Genomic DNA, 15,953 nt, shown 5'->3' with positions numbered 1-15,953 from the left:
CCAGGGCACAGCACAGACACACTGGGCATTCCCAGCAGTGCCCAGGGAGCAGCTCCTCCTGCTGCCCCAGCACACTGAGCCCACTGTTCATTGTAGTGGTCCACACCAGATGGGCCTTTCTTAAAAATCAACAGGCTGATGGCGTGAAGGGCTCCGCTTAAAATCACGAGAGCAAAGGAACTGATCTTTAAAGAGCTGTTTTTCTTTTGAGTTCAACCCCTTGTGTCTGGGTATTGACAGGGTCTCAGTGCCCAGTGAGATCTGCAGTGCAGGAACAACAGAGCTAAGTAGTGACTGTCACTGCTAATTCCTTGCAGTCTGATCATGAATAACCTTTAACAGGACTGAAAATACAGTTTATCAGCTTCCTTGATTCGGTTGAGATAATATTTCTAATAGTTTGTTACTATTTTTGAGTTACTTGAACTTCTTTAAAAATACTTTTGCATATTATTTTCTACAAAATATAAGAAACTTCGGAGTGCTACTTAAAATAGGAGAAGGAAAATGGGTACTTACCTTGCCAAGATGTAATCAACAGAAAATGGGTGTTTCAGATATTTAGTCCTTTAACAATAAGATTTCTTTGTGCATATATTTGCTCTTAGGATGCAAACGACCATCAGTGTGCAGCAAGGGGTTTTGGGCAATGCTGGTATTTTTTAGGCAAATCTGGAACTGCAATGACATGTCGTTTGCTCTGAGTGGGGAACTCAAACCACAGTGATGACACACTTCCTTTGGGTAACGGCCACACCACGACAGTTGGAGGGGGAAAACACCCACCTGCCCAGCTCAGCTCAGCCCTCAGAGCAACAGGAAGGAACAGGAGAAAAGGCTCTTGGGCAGACACATGTTCTGTGTCCAAGACATCTCCTCAAGTGTCCTGCACTTGGGTGTTACCAGGAGAGGTGCCCAGGTACCCTCCAAGCTCCAGCTGTGCCTCCAGCATTTAGTAGCTCTGCCTGTATCCTGTTGTTTGCTTGACAGAGTTAATGACAGCTTGGAACAGTGGCAGGGATTTAAAAGCACCTTAAATTTTCATGAGCTACTGATGTATTTATCTTTTATTAATTCTTCCCAGTTGAATTCTGTCTGCTGTGTGAACTCTGGAGATGTGGTTTAGGCAGATGTGTTGCCCAGTCTCAGAATTCACAGAATCTTTTTAAATGAGAAAAATTATTCTTAATTATGTGAATGTTTTTCTGGAAAGAGTTATTTTTGTAGACAAATCCTCCGTAGTCCTCAGAGGACTGACCATTCTCGGAAACACTCCCCCAAGCATTAGAGTGTTGCAGGATATAGCAAATGGAATGGGTCTGATTCGAAAAAGCTGCTGTGTGGATGTTTATTTATTCTTAATTAAAACTCCTGAGATAAGTATATTTTCCCACATACAAAAATAGATATAATTTGAATCTCTGAAGTGGTAACAAAGTTAGAGGCACTTTTATTTTTAAAGAAACTCTTGAGCTCTTTCCATGCAATCCAGTTTTGATCCAATTGCTGCACTGCTGCCCCAGCATGGCTTTGATTTTTCTCTCAGTTGAACAAGCCCAGGGCTCTGTGCTGTGGCTCTCAGGTGTAACCCAGCCGTGTCTGTCTCATCCCACAGGTTCAAGACTGGCCAGATCAATGGTGATCTGCTCATCTACCACGTGCTGCTGACCCTGAAGCCATACTATGCAAAGCCATATGAAATCGTGGTGGACCTCACCCACGCTGGCCCCAGTAATCGCTTTAAAACAGACTTTCTTTCTAAATGGTTTGTAGTTTTTCCAGGCTTTGCTTATGAAAATGTCGCAGCAGTTTTTATTTATAACTGTAACTCTTGGGTCAGAGAATACACCAAATACCATGAAAGACTCTTGACAGGTTTGAAAGGAAGCAAAAGGCTTGTTTTCATAGACTCTCCAGGGAAGCTGGCGGAGCACATCGAACACGACCAGCAGAAGCTCCCAGCAGCTACCTTGGCTTTGGAGGAGGACTTGAAAGTGTTTCACAATGCTCTCAAACTGGCTCATAAAGACACCAAAGTTTCTATTAAAGTAAGTGCTTTTAGTGCTGTTCCTCGTGATTTTTCTGTCTCTTAGTTCTCCTTCCATTTTGGGGAGAAATCACAATTTCTAGTATGCCCCTTTAAGAAGTATAAAATTTCATATGTTTATCTTTTATAAAACTAGGAGTGTCAGACTTTTCTCTTTGTATGATTAACAGCAGGTGCTGAGCCAATTCTCTGCTCTCTTTCTAAGGTTGGGTCGACAGCTGTGCAGGTGACATCGGCAGAGCGGACACGAGTCCTGGGCCAGACAGTGTTTTTAAATGACATCTACTACGCCTCTGAGATTGAGGAGATCTGTCTCGTTGATGAGAACCAGTTCACCCTGACCATTGCCAACCAAGGCACACCACTCACCTTCATGCACCAGGAGTGTGAAGCCATCGTGAGGTCCATCATCCACATCCGGACGCGGTGGGAGCTGTCCCAGCCGGACTCCATCCCCCAGCACACCAAGATCCGTCCCAAGGATGTCCCTGGAACGCTGCTGAACATAGCACTGCTCAACCTGGGGAGCTCAGACCCCAGTCTGAGGTACAGAGCTTTGAAATCAATACCAGCTTTGGTCGAAATGTGAGAATTCTCTCTGAGGCTTCCTTAGATTAGAAAATCTAATCGCTTTTCTACCACCACAGCTCCATAAAGAGTAATTTCTAATAAAGGAAGATTGGGTTTCTATAGGTGAAGAAAGGCACACACTGTGAGAGGAACTGAACTCATGTAGGAAGCTTAATTTCTCTTTATAAGGAGAAATACTTCTGCTTTGCACTGTATGTTTATTAGGTACATTTGATTTCCATGGTGTTGAACCTGTTGTTTAATAATGTGGGAGCTGTACCCCTTAGAGCAGGCTCATGATCCGTGTCTGAACGGGCTCCTCTGGGCTGTGTGCTGGTCGGGGGCACCTCTGGGCCCTGGGCAGGCTCTGTCCAGCAGCTCAGGTGCACCTGGAATGATTTAGGATTTCCTGGAACTACAAGCCATTCTGAGAAGTCCCATACAAAGCCCTTCAAGCCCACTCTGTACCCTCAGCAGAAATTGTTCAGAGCAAGTGGAAGAATAATTTCTTCTGTTTCTCCAAGGCAAGTGTGTTTGTCTCTGAATTGTGACTGGTGCAGGGGAAAAGTTCAGGATTTAGATGTAATTTCTGCTATAGATTTGGGGTTTAAAATGGATTTGGTTTTTAGAATGTCAGTACTGCTGCTGTGATGAACAATGTGTATATTTTCAAATGTACAAGAAAACTCCTACAAATGATGTTGTTTGCTTTGTTACAGGTCTGCTGCCTATAATCTCCTATGTGCCTTAACCTGTACCTTTAATTTAAAGATTGAGGGCCAGTTACTGGAAACTTCAGGTCTGTGTATTCCTGCCAACAACACACTATTTATTGTATCTATCAGTAAGACTCTTGCAGCAAACGAGCCACACCTCACCTTGGAGTTCTTGGAGGAATGTATTTCGGGATTTAGCAAATCCAGTGAGTAACTCTGGTGTGTCTTAATGCTCACCCTGAATGTGCCAGGATTTAGGTTAGTAGCTGTCTGGCTTAGTCAGTTCAGCTTACTGAGTCACAGTAAGTTTAAATTGCAGATTCTCCTTGGGGCTGGTTTGCAGATGATCCATTCCTGTCTGTGTCCCTGGAGCCCAGCAGTGTGACACCCTCAGGGCAGGCAGTTTCCCTGGATGGCAGCTCTTGGAACAAAACTTTTCATATTTGAGTGTGCCCTCTCCTTTCTCCTGAAGCAGATTAAAAGGCAGCTGCCTTTTTTTTTTAAACTTTGAAATTAATGTTAAAACGAGTTTTACTAAACATCTCATTCATTGAGAGAGTTCAGTGCATTCAGAGAGATCACAACACAAATGACTCCTTTCATATCCCTGTGATAGTTTGTACAGTGATTACTTTGGGTAGATTTCTGTTGGGCTGTTATTAATGCACCAGAAATGGAGGATATTACAGAACAAAAACCTAAATTTGAGGTCCATGATAGTGAAGGTTTGAACTCTGGACTGTACATGCACAGAAGAGTTACAGGTTCTTTAGTCATACCAGAACTGATCTTCTCCCAGGATCCTCTCTCTCTGTTGTACATCTGGCTCTGTTGCCCTCCTTGTGCCATCTCTTTTTTCCACACAGCTCAGGCTTTACTTTTGGGAGCTGTTTAGATTATTTTCCAAAGATTAAAAAGACATTAACTTAAGTAGTCCTGCCTAACATTGAATGTGCACATTTTTATGTCACATCTTGTAATAAGATATTAAAATGTCACCATCTCCTTGCCAGATGCCTACAGATGTTTCTTGGGTGTCATTATTGGAGTTATTAGTGTTTCTTTTTGAAACTTCTCTGTTTGCCCAGTGTTCTTTGCTCAGCTCTGACAGTAATTATTTTAGACAGCAAAACTGAAAGGAAAAGTGCTCTCAAAGAATGATTTATGAAGAGAGGCCAGTGCTGGTTCTGTGTTCCAAGGTGCATTTCTCCTTCAGGTATTGAGCTGAAACACCTGTGTCTGGAGTACATGACTCCCTGGCTGTCCAACCTGGTCAGGTTCTGCAAGCACAACGACGATGCCAAGCGCCAGCGAGTCACTGCTATTCTGGACAAACTCATCACAATGACAATAAATGAGAAACAGATGTATCCCTCCATTCAAGCTAAGATATGGGGAAGTCTTGGACAGGTACAAATTCTGCACCATTTGTAAACAGATTGTAGAGTTTTTAACCACTTAAATGTTAATGCAGAAGAATAAAATGGCTCTAAGCAGGAACTTTGACAGATGAGATCTTGCTTATTTTCTTGGAAGTACTTTTTTTTCTGCTTCAAATCCAGTTCCTTCTTACTGTGTTCAGCATTTTATAAATAGTTATGCTTTAAAAGTGGAAACTAAAATAAAAATAGTGCAAAATAAATTATAGTTTCTTCACAGTACTGAAGCATTTCGAGTAAAACCTGATGGAATTCAGCTTTATGGTTCTAAAATTTACATGAGGCTTTTTGCCAAAAGAATAATGAGTGACTAAAACTGATGCTTCAGTTTGTGATAGCTTTGCATCTTCAGCTAAAGAAATGTACAATTGCTGATTTTGGTGGTGCTTCACTGTGGGAAACCAAAGTTAAGCTGACTGGTAAGAGAGGATTTCTTTCCTGTCTCAGATAACAGATCTCCTGGATGTAGTGCTGGACAGTTTCATCAAAACCAGTGCCACGGGGGGCTTGGGCTCCATCAAAGCTGAGGTGATGGCAGACACGGCTGTGGCTCTGGCTTCTGGCAATGTCAAACTCGTGTCAAGCAAAGTGAGTTCCCTCTTTGCCTTCATTTCCTTTTATGTAATAATTTCAGCTTATCTACTAATGTGACACTGAGATGCTTTCTGATCTCAGTACAGGCAATGATGCAAAACCCATGACAAAATAGGTTCCAAGCAATAGAATAATTCCAGTGTTGAACTGTGGTGGTTTTTGCTGAGTTTTGAGCCGGGCTCCTCGTTTGAGCACAGCAGGATGGTCGCTCTCTTTGCAGGTGATTGGGAGGATGTGTAAAATCATCGACAAGACCTGCCTGTCCCCCACTCCCACGCTGGAGCAGCACCTGATGTGGGATGACATTGCCATCCTGGCCCGCTACATGCTCATGCTGTCCTTCAACAACTCCCTGGACGTGGCTGCTCACCTCCCCTACCTCTTCCACGTGGTCACTCTGCTGGTGGCCACGGGCCCCCTTTCCCTCAGAGCTTCCACCCACGGGCTCGTCATCAACATCATCCACTCTCTGTGCACTTGTTCACAGCTTCACTTCAGTGGTGAGTTTTTTTGGAGTTTCAGTGAAGATGATTGCTCCTTAATTTGTTTAGCAAATATTTGAGTTGTCATTCTCTGTGCAAACTATTCTGAGAGTCTGAAAATAGTGCTTTGTAGCTCAGCTTGAATACAAATCAGAACGAAGATATGATTAACAAGAAATGAGTATGGAATTAAAAAATATCTCATTTAGAGCAGGTGCATAATGAAAATTGTTTGTATAATTTTCTAAAACCCATTGTATAATGGGTTTTAGAAAAAGAGAAGAAAGTACCAGTGAGTTTCTGGTAAGGCAAAGGAGAAAATACAATCTGTGCTAAAACTGGCTGATGTGCATCTTGTGAATGGTTGCATAATGTGGTAACAAAAATATCAATTACATAAGGGAATTGTGAAGCTATAGTGTAAAACAGGTATTTTATCCACTGTTGTATTTTAGCAGTCCTAAAATAACAGGTATTAGCAATTAGCCACTTCTTGCCCCAGAAGCGCAGGCTGGATTTTGTGCAGAAAAAAAAATTCCAAGTTTCTGTAATCTTGTTCTTTTTTAAGTGTCTGAAAGCTCAAGTTATGTCTGTGTGTATGGAAGGGGTGAGTGGGTGCACACACACACATAGAGAGGCTGTGCTTTGGCACAGGGGCTGGAGCCTCCCTGAGCCCTCCTGCTTTCACGGGGGGTTGGAGTGCACCCAGATAACCTGCAAGGGCAGAACTGGAAAACAGTCAGTGCTAGGAGCAGGCCATCATTTTCTTCTGCTTTGAGTGGCTTTCTTCATGTCAGTGCCAGAGCCAAAAGCAGAGTCTGCTGCAGTTTGAACCTCCAGCTCTGTTGGTATTTCAGAACAGGAACACTCTGGGTTTCCGTTTCCTGAATCAGTGTGAGGAGAAGTCACAGAACCACATCTTTCAGAAAGTTGCTTTGTACCTGTTTTTAGAATCCCTCTTCCTTGTGCCTGGTTTCAACAATCAGTGCAGGGGGGCCCAACTGTTGTGGTGTATTTGGGGAGCAGCAGCAAAGGGAACAGTGTTGGAATGTGCAGTGTTTATCTGCTCTGGTATTCCTGGGAGGGTGAGGCCTCAGAGCGTTTAAATGTGAGTTGGAACTTCCAAGGTGTAAATCTAATATGTAAATCTTTACTCAACAGAGGAGACCAAGCAAGTTTTAAGGCTGAGCTTGACTGAGTTCTCCCTGCCCAAGTTTTATTTGCTGTTTGGGATCAGCAAGGTGAAGTCGGCCGCGGTCATCGCGTTCCGCTCCAGCTACCGCGACAGGTCCTTCTCGCCCGGCTCCTACGAGAGGGAGACCTTTGCTCTGACCTCACTGGAGACCGTCACCGAGGCCCTGCTGGAGATCATGGAGGTACGTGGGGCCTCAGGGAAGGTCCCTGAGGGAGAAGGGCTCTGCTGCCCCGTGCTGCAGGCCAGCAGTGCAGGGACACCCCCGTGGGATGGTTAGAGATACCCAGAGCTCACTCCTGAGAGTGAACTGCTGCACACTCTGAATTTAAAAAGTACTTCTTAATGTCACGTGTATTCAAACAGTCTCATTCTTTCTAGGCCTGTATGAGGGATATTCCAACGTGCAAGTGGCTGGACCAGTGGACTGAACTAGCTCAAAAGTACGTGGTAGATGTCACACCCTGCCTGTGTAGCACACCTGAAATTCTCAGCTTTTTGTTATATTTTTTTTTTTGTTGTAAATATGTTGTTTAATGCAGTGTCCTCTGTTTCTTCATAGGTTTGCATTCCAGTATAACCCCTCCCTGCAGCCAAGAGCACTGGTTGTCTTTGGCTGTATAAGTAAACGTGTGTCTCATGGACAGATAAAACAAATCATCCGAATTCTCAGCAAGGTATATGGGGCTGTCTTGTTTTCCTTTGTGACTCATAAAGTAGCTAATTTTAGTTCTGTCTTCCCATCAAATATAGAACTTGGCATAATTTGAGGATAAATATGTTTTTCAAGCATATTTTTGTATAGAACTGATTGGAAATTCTGTAGGCCAAGCCTTTTATTTTGAATTGATTTGGTGGCAATAAGTCCTATCACTGCTGTGATTTGTAGAGTAACAATAGGGCTCAATATTGAGTTTAACATTTGAGACAAAGGTGGATTCAGCAGTCAGTTATTTAAATAAATGAGAAATTTTCTGTTAAGGCATTTACCTGCATACACATGATTCACAACTTCCCTTCTCCTAAAGGAAGTGCATAACTTCATGTGTTGTAAGTAAATATAGTAAAGAGCAGGACATTTATATCAGAAAAAATGGAAACAGGCTGCCTGGACTGACAGTGATATTCCCTTTTTCTGAAGAAGGTTGTGTTCCATAGCAAGTGAACAATGTGCTAAATATGTGTCCTTTAAGTGTTTTATTCGAGTTTTATGGACATAAACTTTAATTGAATGGCATCTAAATGATAAAAGAGCTTTTCTCCAGCTCTTACACCCTGCTCTGCACCCTGACTGTTCTGGTGCCCGTTGTGCAGCTGCTCTCAGCAGTACATATATCACTGCTGTGTAAATCTCCATTTGGAAAAGTTCTTGAGAATTGGTGTAAAATGAGCCCAGGCTTTGTAAATAATTGAGAGCTGCAATTATTGTGTAGAGCTTTGATCTTCTTTTTACAAAGCAAAATGTAATTATGGTTGTATTTTTAATTATTCTCTTTTCTTACAAAAAGGGACTTGAGAGCTGTTTGAAAGGCCCTGATAATTACAATAGCCAAGTTCTAATAGAAGCCACAGTTATAGCCCTCACCAAGCTGCAGCCTCTTCTTAACAAGGTAAATAACTGGCTTTTTAGAGTAAACAGAGAACGTATTTTATAAATTAAAATTCTAATTGTGGGTGTAATCTCAGATAAGTGTTGGGGTATCTGAAGTTCCCACTTCACTGCTGTGACTCATGCTTGGAAGTGCCACATATGGGACATGTGGCAGATTGTCTGGGGGACCTGTGCAAAGGCCTTGGGAATGCTGCAGGGTGTTCTGTTCTACTTCCCCAAACTGGGCCATGGCCATGTGGGCAAAGGCTGTTCCCAGGCTTTGCTTCCCACAACATTCCCAGTCCTGGCTTTGGGTGTCTGATTGCTGGCACATCCCTTCCATGTCAGGCTGGAGGACATGGCAGGGCCTGGTTTGCTGGGAATTCCCCCAGCTGAGGGTACTGTCAGGTGCCCTATTGGAGCAGCAAACCAACAGGTACAAGGAGGAGCATCTGTTTGGTTGGAATGGATGTGGCTGAGGACAAAACCTGCTACAAGGAGGACAAACCCCCCCCTGGGTCCTGGTTGTCGTTCATCTCCAGGAACTGACTTGAAAGTGAACTGGTGGCTCTTTCTCTCCCCTCCAGGACTCTCCTATGCACAAGGCTCTCTTCTGGGTGGCCATGGCAGTGCTGCAGCTGGATGAGGTGAACCTGTACTCTGCAGGAACAGCACTGCTGGAGCAGAACCTGCACACCCTGGACAGCCTGAGGGTGTTCAATGACAAGGTGAGCTGGCAGCACTCAGCTCTGGCTGACCCTTCAGTGATGGCAGCACTCAGAGCTGTTAAAGAAGGGGAAAAAACCCCAACTTTGTCCTTGTGGGCACTGCTTAAGCAACTAAACCTGAAATTTGCATCAGAAATTGTTTCACTTGAGTGATACCAACAGCAGAACTAAGCTGTGGAGATGAAGCTCTCATTGCTCTGTGTGAAACTGGAACAGAAATGTCCAGATGTGATCTGTGAGAAAGTGTCTGATATTTTCCTGTGACCTCTTAAAGGAACTGTTTTGTCACTTAAAAAAAGTAACTTCCAGTGAGGTGCTCTTTTATTTTATTTCTTTTGGGTCAGAGCCCAGAAGAGGTGTTCATGGAGATCAGGAGACCACTTGAATGGCACTGCAAGCAAATGGATCATTTTGTTGGGCTAAATTTCAATTCCAACTTCAACTTTGCACTAGTGGGACATCTCCTGAAAGGTAAGAGTGTATACTGCTGTTCCTTTTAGATGAACACTCTTAATTTGGAAATAAAAACAAGTCCGAGCATAAAGGGCACAAACGGGGTGGTGGATTTTAAGTAACTTGGTTTACAGAGTAGATGCAGAGTTAAATGTTCTTTGACTAAAGGACTTTGCCAGGTTTTCTTTATACATGTCCTAGAAAGGTCTTTAATGCTGTAAATTCTGAACTGTCACAGGATGTGGGGCTTCGTTTGCTGCAGTTCTTTACTTCTTCCTCCAATGTCTCTCTGTGTGTTTGCCTGCACTCAGGCTCACTGTTCCTTTTAGAAGACTGATTTGTGGGGCAATAGATACAATGCATGCACAAACATTTGAAATTATGTGGTTTTGAGGGATGGGACAGAAAGAACTAGTCTTGAATATGCAATTTCTGTCAGCGCTGTGCTTCCTTACCCTTGAGACAGAGTGTCCTGAGAACCTGCTGGAAAATATTCATAAGTATTTTCGAAATATTAATGCTTCAGAAATATGGGTTCAAGAATTAAATGCAATATTTTGTTTCTTAGGGTACAGGCATCCTTCTCCTACCACTGTAGCAAGGACAGTGAGGATTTTGCACACACTTCTCGCTCTGGTTAACAAACACAGGAACTGTGACAAGTTCGAGGTGAACACCCAGAGCGTGGCTTACCTGGCAGGTAACATGAGCCAAACTGCCTTTTGAATCTGTGCTGATGGAAAAGCAGTGGATTATTTGGGAATTCCTTCAGGTTTAGGTTGTTGGAATTGTACCAGCATAAAGGAAACTTGTAACTGGAGGTGGACAGGAGTGTGGGCAGGGTGGGTTCATCAAGGAAAGCTGTCTGGGGACTGAGGGCTTTGCCAGCACAGCACCTGCTCTGCAGCTTTGGAAATCCTTCAGAGAGGCTGAAGGTTTCTTGGTGTAAACACTGAAGGATGTGTCTTAGAGCATTCAAATTTCTAGTGATCTAGAAATAGAAATTGTGACGTGTGAGGGCCAATAGTAAATCTTGTCATCGTAACTGGATGGGGAGTATAATTCTTTTTAAATGACCTGCTTTTATTCTGTGTATTTCATAAGGTGTAAATGGTCTTCTTTGGGCTCAGTAAAACCTGTAAATTGATGGCATATTGTTTCTATTGTTCACTGCCTTTCCAGCTCTGCTGACAGTGTCTGAGGAGGTTCGGAGCCGCTGCAGCCTGAAGCATAGGAAGTCTCTCTTGTTGACAGACGTGTCAATGGAAAATGTTCCTATGGATACATATCCCATACATCACAGTGACACTAGCTATAGGTTGGTTGTCCGACTTCTAGATAAGTTATCCAAATGGCAATATCTGTTTCCTTTAGGAAGTGACCTGGAGATAACCTGTGGTGTACTGAGGGCTGAACCCCCACTGACAGCGCTGAGTTCCTGGGCTGTGACTGGTTCCTGACCAATTTGCTGCTTCCACTGTGATCAGGAGTCAAAGACAAATTTGGGCCTGGAATTCACACAGATTTAATTTTCAGATCCATAAAACTATTTCAGAGTTTAACTGCTCTGGAGGCTGTAATACCTTTTGCTAGCATCTTTCTACAAACCTGATTTAATCTTAGTTATATTTTAGAAGAAAGTTTTGTTTGTGCTTTTAAGAGCTCCAAGGCACTTGTCTGTGCCACTGGAAAACCCTGACACCTTATTACAGCCTGTCTGTGTGCAACCAGAGACATCAGCCAAGGAATCAACCTGGAAGTGCCATGGAGAGCCTGTGTCTCTTGATAGGGAGCACCTTGCTCAGGATCTCTATTTTTAGCACTGAGCATGGAGTAGCTGAATATTAAATATGTTTCATCTTGCCCCATAGGCTGATTTGCTTGTGTTCTTTTCATTACTTTATTTTTTATCTCCTCAGCATTACATTCACATCAGATTGTTTGGTTTCACTAGCTCAGACATTTTTTGCCAGCAAAGTAATTACTGTGTCTTAATATGTGTTTAGGGTAAATTAACTTGGTAGGAAAGATGGGTTTAATAAAGGATAGTTTGGCTACTTGAGAAACTTGGGCTTAAATGTGCAGAGTTTTAAAGATTTCCTTAATATAATTTCTTTGCACTTGCAGGACACTAAAGGAGAACCAGCCCTGGTCATCCCCCAAGGGGTCAGACAGACACCTGGCTGCCAACTACCCAACTGTGGGACAGATCAGCCCCCGCACCCGCAAATCCATGAGCCTGGACATGGGGCAGCCTTCACAAGCCAACACTAAAAAGCTTCTAGGTTATTTAAGATAACTAAGTTGTTGATTTTTTTCTACAGAATACCCTGGGAAGCGTTACTGGAGGAAAAATTATTCTCTCGTATTGGTTCTGACTTTAAGGGCTTAGTCCTGATTCAGAGGAATATGTACAGTTTCTGCAAAATACAAATTGCAGGACACTGGACGGTTAAAGAGGACTCAGTTCTTTTGGTCATGAAGGGAGGGAGCAAGAGTGACACTCAAAATGTGCATGTGAAGTGGAAAAGGGAGAAAAGGAAGAAAAAAATATATTGCAGTCACTAAAGATTCCTCGTGCCAATTTTCTGCTACCAGCCCTATCCAGCAAACCCAAGAAGTGAATACTTAGCTCAGCTGCCCTGGTTTGTGCTAGACATGGTCCCAGAACACTGGAGGTGTTTTATAAGCAATCTGATTTGTGTTCATGGCTTCTCAGGGCACCGTGTTTCCAAACCAAGTCTTTTCTCAGAGGAACAAGCTGAGTTGCTCTGCAGAACTTGCGGGAGCCCTTTGGCCTCACCCGGGTGGCAGAAGAGGGGCATTTCCTTCATTGCAGCCCTGTTCCTGCTTCCTTTTCAGTACCCACCTTGTGGCATGTGTCTCAGTGTGGTGTGGTGCCCAGGGGTCCATGGCATGCCCACCTGACTAACTGCATGTTCTCCTCATGTGTGTTGTGAAGCACTTTGGAAACTGTGATGGAGAGCGGCATGGTGTGACCGTCCTGTCTGTCCCATCCCGGAGAGCGGGAGAATGTCCCCAGATTCCTGGCAGTACACGGTAGAGAGGGGAGTAGCTTGGCCAGAAAATCAGAAAAAAAGTTAGAAAATGGATTCAGGTTTAATGTTTTTAATTGCCTGATAAATTGTTTTTAGGTACAAGGAAAAGTTTTGACCATTTGATATCGGACACAAAGGCTCCTAAAAGGCAAGACATGGAATCTGGAATCACAACGCCTCCCAAAATGAGGAGAGTAGCCGAAAATGATTATGAAATGGGTGAGAAACAGGACTAACATTTTAAGAATAATACTAATTATAAACACTTTGTATATCTATACAAAGGATTATTTCTAAATTGAGTGTTTATTTACCAAGGTTACTCCAAGGTAAGGGAGAAGCACCTTTCTTAGCAGTGCTTCTGCAGGGTGCAGAATCTTCCTAGCACTGGCAGCTGAGGATGGAATTGGAGCTGCTCAGTTTACAGGTGCAGAATCAGGGCAGCTCCAAAGTCCTGCATATAGGAGTGCAAGCAAATAAACAACATTTGGCTTGTTATAAGCTAATAAGCCCCAGCTGCAGATTCCTGCAGGAGATGGAATGTGACCTGATGCCTGGAATGCCTCTCTTCATCTTCTCCCCCATCTGCTTCCTGTGCCCCCACCCCCAATTGCAATGCAAGACCAGGGTTCTTCTCTTGTATCTGCCTGACCCTGAATTTGGTACTTACACCCCTGGGCCTGTATTTCACTGACAAGGAAATTGGGGTTTTTGTTTGCCATCCGATACCACATCCCATGGACTGGTCCAGTGCTGCTCTATTCCAGCACAGTCGTTGCTGTCACCTGGCTGAAGAGGCTGGTGAACTCTGAGGTTTGCACATGACTGAATCTGTTGTGCAGGAGCTGATCCTGTCTTGCTTTGGGTTTATTTTGCTCTTTTTTATCTGGCAGAAACCCAGAGAATATCACCCCAGCAACACCCACATCTCCGGAAGGTTTCCGTTTCCGAGTCAAACGTCCTCCTGGATGAAGAGGTTCTGACTGACCCAAAAATTCAAGCTCTGCTGCTTACAGTTCTTGTAAGCTTTCTTCTGTGTGTTGTCTGCTATTTTCTGATGTCCTTCCAGCTCCCAGTGAAGCAAACGTGTTCCTTGGAGTCTTTCCTGGCTGAGTTTTATCATAAACTAATGTTATATAATAAAAGATTATTAATATATTATAGGTTAAAAGACATGAAAATTGTTGGAATCCCAGCATAATTCAGTTTAAAAGTCATTAGACAGTAATGTGGTACAGTCTGATAGACCTTCCTTCAGCTGTGCCAATGCAGTTCCCAGGGCACAGACAACTCAGACAACCCAACTAGATGAACTTATTGCCAAAATAGAGGCTGTTACCAACTGGTTTTGTTGTTTCCTAGTTCAGACATGAGTGAATCTTCTGTAATGCTGCTTTGTACTAGTCAGAAATGCTGAGCCCTTACCCACAGCACAGTCAGGGCTGTCAGTGAGCTGATGGAGTCTCTCCTGTGCAAAGTGCCCAGCACTGATGGAATCTCCTGTGCCAAGTGCCAGGCACTGATGGAGTCTCTCCTGTGCCAAGTGCCAGGCTCTGATGGAATCTCTCCTGTGCCAAGTGCCAGGCACTGATGGAATCTCTCCTATGCCAAGTGCCAGGCACTGATGGAATCTCTCCTGTGCCAAGTGCCAGGCACTGATGGAATCTCTCCTGTGCAGGCCACGCTGGTGAAATACACCACGGACGAGTTCGACCAGCGCATCCTCTACGAGTATTTAGCAGAAGCCAGTGTTGTCTTCCCAAAGGTCTTTCCTGTTGTGTGAGTACCTCTCACGTGTGGGTCTCGAGCTGCAGGCTGGCCATGGCTGGTTGGTTTGGATTTGCCCCCCGGGTGTGTTTCAAAACTGATTTAAAGCCTTTTGCAGGTGCTCTGGGTGTATTTCTTTAGATATCTGTTGTAGTTTTGCTGGAGCAGAATATGTGTAAAGGAAGCCCAACTGTCAGAAATTAAGGTGAGCAGATGAGCACCATTTAAAGGAATGCTGCCTTGTTCTGGCTTTAGAAAGTTGTGGTCAAAGCCCACCCAAGTTCTGTGAGTTACTGAAACCACGATTATCAGTAACTGGCATTTGCCTTAAAACCCCCAGCGTGGCAGAGACCTGCAGGCAGCTCAGTGGGACAGAGCTCCACGGGCTTAAAAAGCTGCTTTGGGATTGTGGCTGACAGGAACACAAATCCAGGGAAGAATTTTTGCTTTAAAATAATTAAAATATTTGCAATTTAAAGTGCTGGGGGAAGGCTTTAATGGTTTATATGGTTATATTGAAAGTGCTGCTCATCGTTAGAGTCCTCATGGAACACTGGGAATTGTGTTCTGGAATCACTGAGGTGTAAAAATCCCACCTGAACTGCTGGTTACTAAAGTCAGTTTGGAACTGCAGATTTATTTTATTTAATGACCAGAAAATAAGCCACTTCTCTTTTCTTTAGGCATAATTTATTGGACTCCAAGATCAATACCCTTTTATCGCTGTGCCAGGATCCAAACTTGTTGAATCCAATCCATGGGATTGTGCAGAGTGTTGTCTACCATGAGGAATCTCCACCCCAGTACCAAACATCTTATCTACAGAGTAAATACTTTCCCCTTTTTTTCAAAACTGCTGTATTTTGAGTTAGATTTACTACTGAAAATGTTTCCAGATTGCAGCCCTCCTGGACTGGTCAGGCAGGCTGGTGTGGCACCTCTCCAGCTTCAGGTGTCTGAGGAAAAATAAGAGTTTGCAGATTAAAAATAGTCCTGACATGAATATTAGAACTGCTGCAGTTGTGCACCAAATATTAAAAGTATTTCACTATCTATGTGAGTAAAAGATGTTGAAGGTCAGGATTCTGTTTCCTGCAAGCAGCTTAAAGAAACACAGAATGTGAATGGTGGTGATAGATGATGAACTTTGTTATCCTCATTAATTAGGGGTTGATTTAAGTACTGGTAAATTCCTTAGTGTAATGTTTGGTTTTCAGTGCCCAAGCTCACTTGAACTGTGACACTTAAAACCTAAACGTGTTTTTATGGTCCTTAGTCAAAAACTTTCCAGGAAGATCCATAAGAAGCAGGTGAC

The 15,953-nt window shown here is 43.5% G+C and overlaps 2 protein-coding genes across 4 annotated transcripts in view; one reads left to right on the top strand and one right to left on the bottom strand.

The window, feature by feature from the left end:
* The window catches only part of EVI2A (ecotropic viral integration site 2A), a 3,669-nt gene extending 3,009 nt beyond the window's left edge, over nucleotides 1–660 (bottom strand). Inside the window, exon 1 of the mRNA XM_027698808.1 lies at nucleotides 520–660. The gene's annotated coding sequence lies outside the window, so the exon portion shown is untranslated. The remainder of the gene's footprint in view (nucleotides 1–519) is intronic.
* The window catches only part of NF1 (neurofibromin 1), a 75,853-nt gene that overhangs the window by 50,244 nt on the left and 9,656 nt on the right, over nucleotides 1–15,953 (top strand). For all 3 annotated transcript variants that reach the window (XM_027698804.1, XM_027698803.1, XM_027698805.1), the window contains 19 exons: nucleotides 1,616–2,048; nucleotides 2,253–2,593; nucleotides 3,337–3,539; nucleotides 4,550–4,743; nucleotides 5,220–5,360; nucleotides 5,587–5,866; nucleotides 7,010–7,224; nucleotides 7,422–7,483; nucleotides 7,603–7,717; nucleotides 8,549–8,650; nucleotides 9,219–9,359; nucleotides 9,704–9,830; nucleotides 10,381–10,512; nucleotides 10,995–11,130; nucleotides 11,940–12,097; nucleotides 12,968–13,090; nucleotides 13,765–13,892; nucleotides 14,550–14,650; nucleotides 15,322–15,464. In XM_027698804.1, the coding sequence (XP_027554605.1) occupies nucleotides 1,616–2,048; nucleotides 2,253–2,593; nucleotides 3,337–3,539; nucleotides 4,550–4,743; nucleotides 5,220–5,360; nucleotides 5,587–5,866; nucleotides 7,010–7,224; nucleotides 7,422–7,483; nucleotides 7,603–7,717; nucleotides 8,549–8,650; nucleotides 9,219–9,359; nucleotides 9,704–9,830; nucleotides 10,381–10,512; nucleotides 10,995–11,130; nucleotides 11,940–12,097; nucleotides 12,968–13,090; nucleotides 13,765–13,892; nucleotides 14,550–14,650; nucleotides 15,322–15,464 (3,275 nt within the window). The remainder of the gene's footprint in view (nucleotides 1–1,615; nucleotides 2,049–2,252; nucleotides 2,594–3,336; nucleotides 3,540–4,549; nucleotides 4,744–5,219; nucleotides 5,361–5,586; nucleotides 5,867–7,009; nucleotides 7,225–7,421; nucleotides 7,484–7,602; nucleotides 7,718–8,548; nucleotides 8,651–9,218; nucleotides 9,360–9,703; nucleotides 9,831–10,380; nucleotides 10,513–10,994; nucleotides 11,131–11,939; nucleotides 12,098–12,967; nucleotides 13,091–13,764; nucleotides 13,893–14,549; nucleotides 14,651–15,321; nucleotides 15,465–15,953) is intronic.

This window comes from Neopelma chrysocephalum, unplaced genomic scaffold, assembly GCF_003984885.1.
Source record: "Neopelma chrysocephalum unplaced genomic scaffold, ASM398488v2 Primary Assembly neopelma1_132, whole genome shotgun sequence".
In the NCBI taxonomy this organism is placed as follows: domain Eukaryota; kingdom Metazoa; phylum Chordata; class Aves; order Passeriformes; family Pipridae; genus Neopelma; species Neopelma chrysocephalum.
The sequence above is the reverse complement of the archived record's forward strand: the minus strand, read 5'-3'. Positions and strand labels throughout refer to the sequence as shown.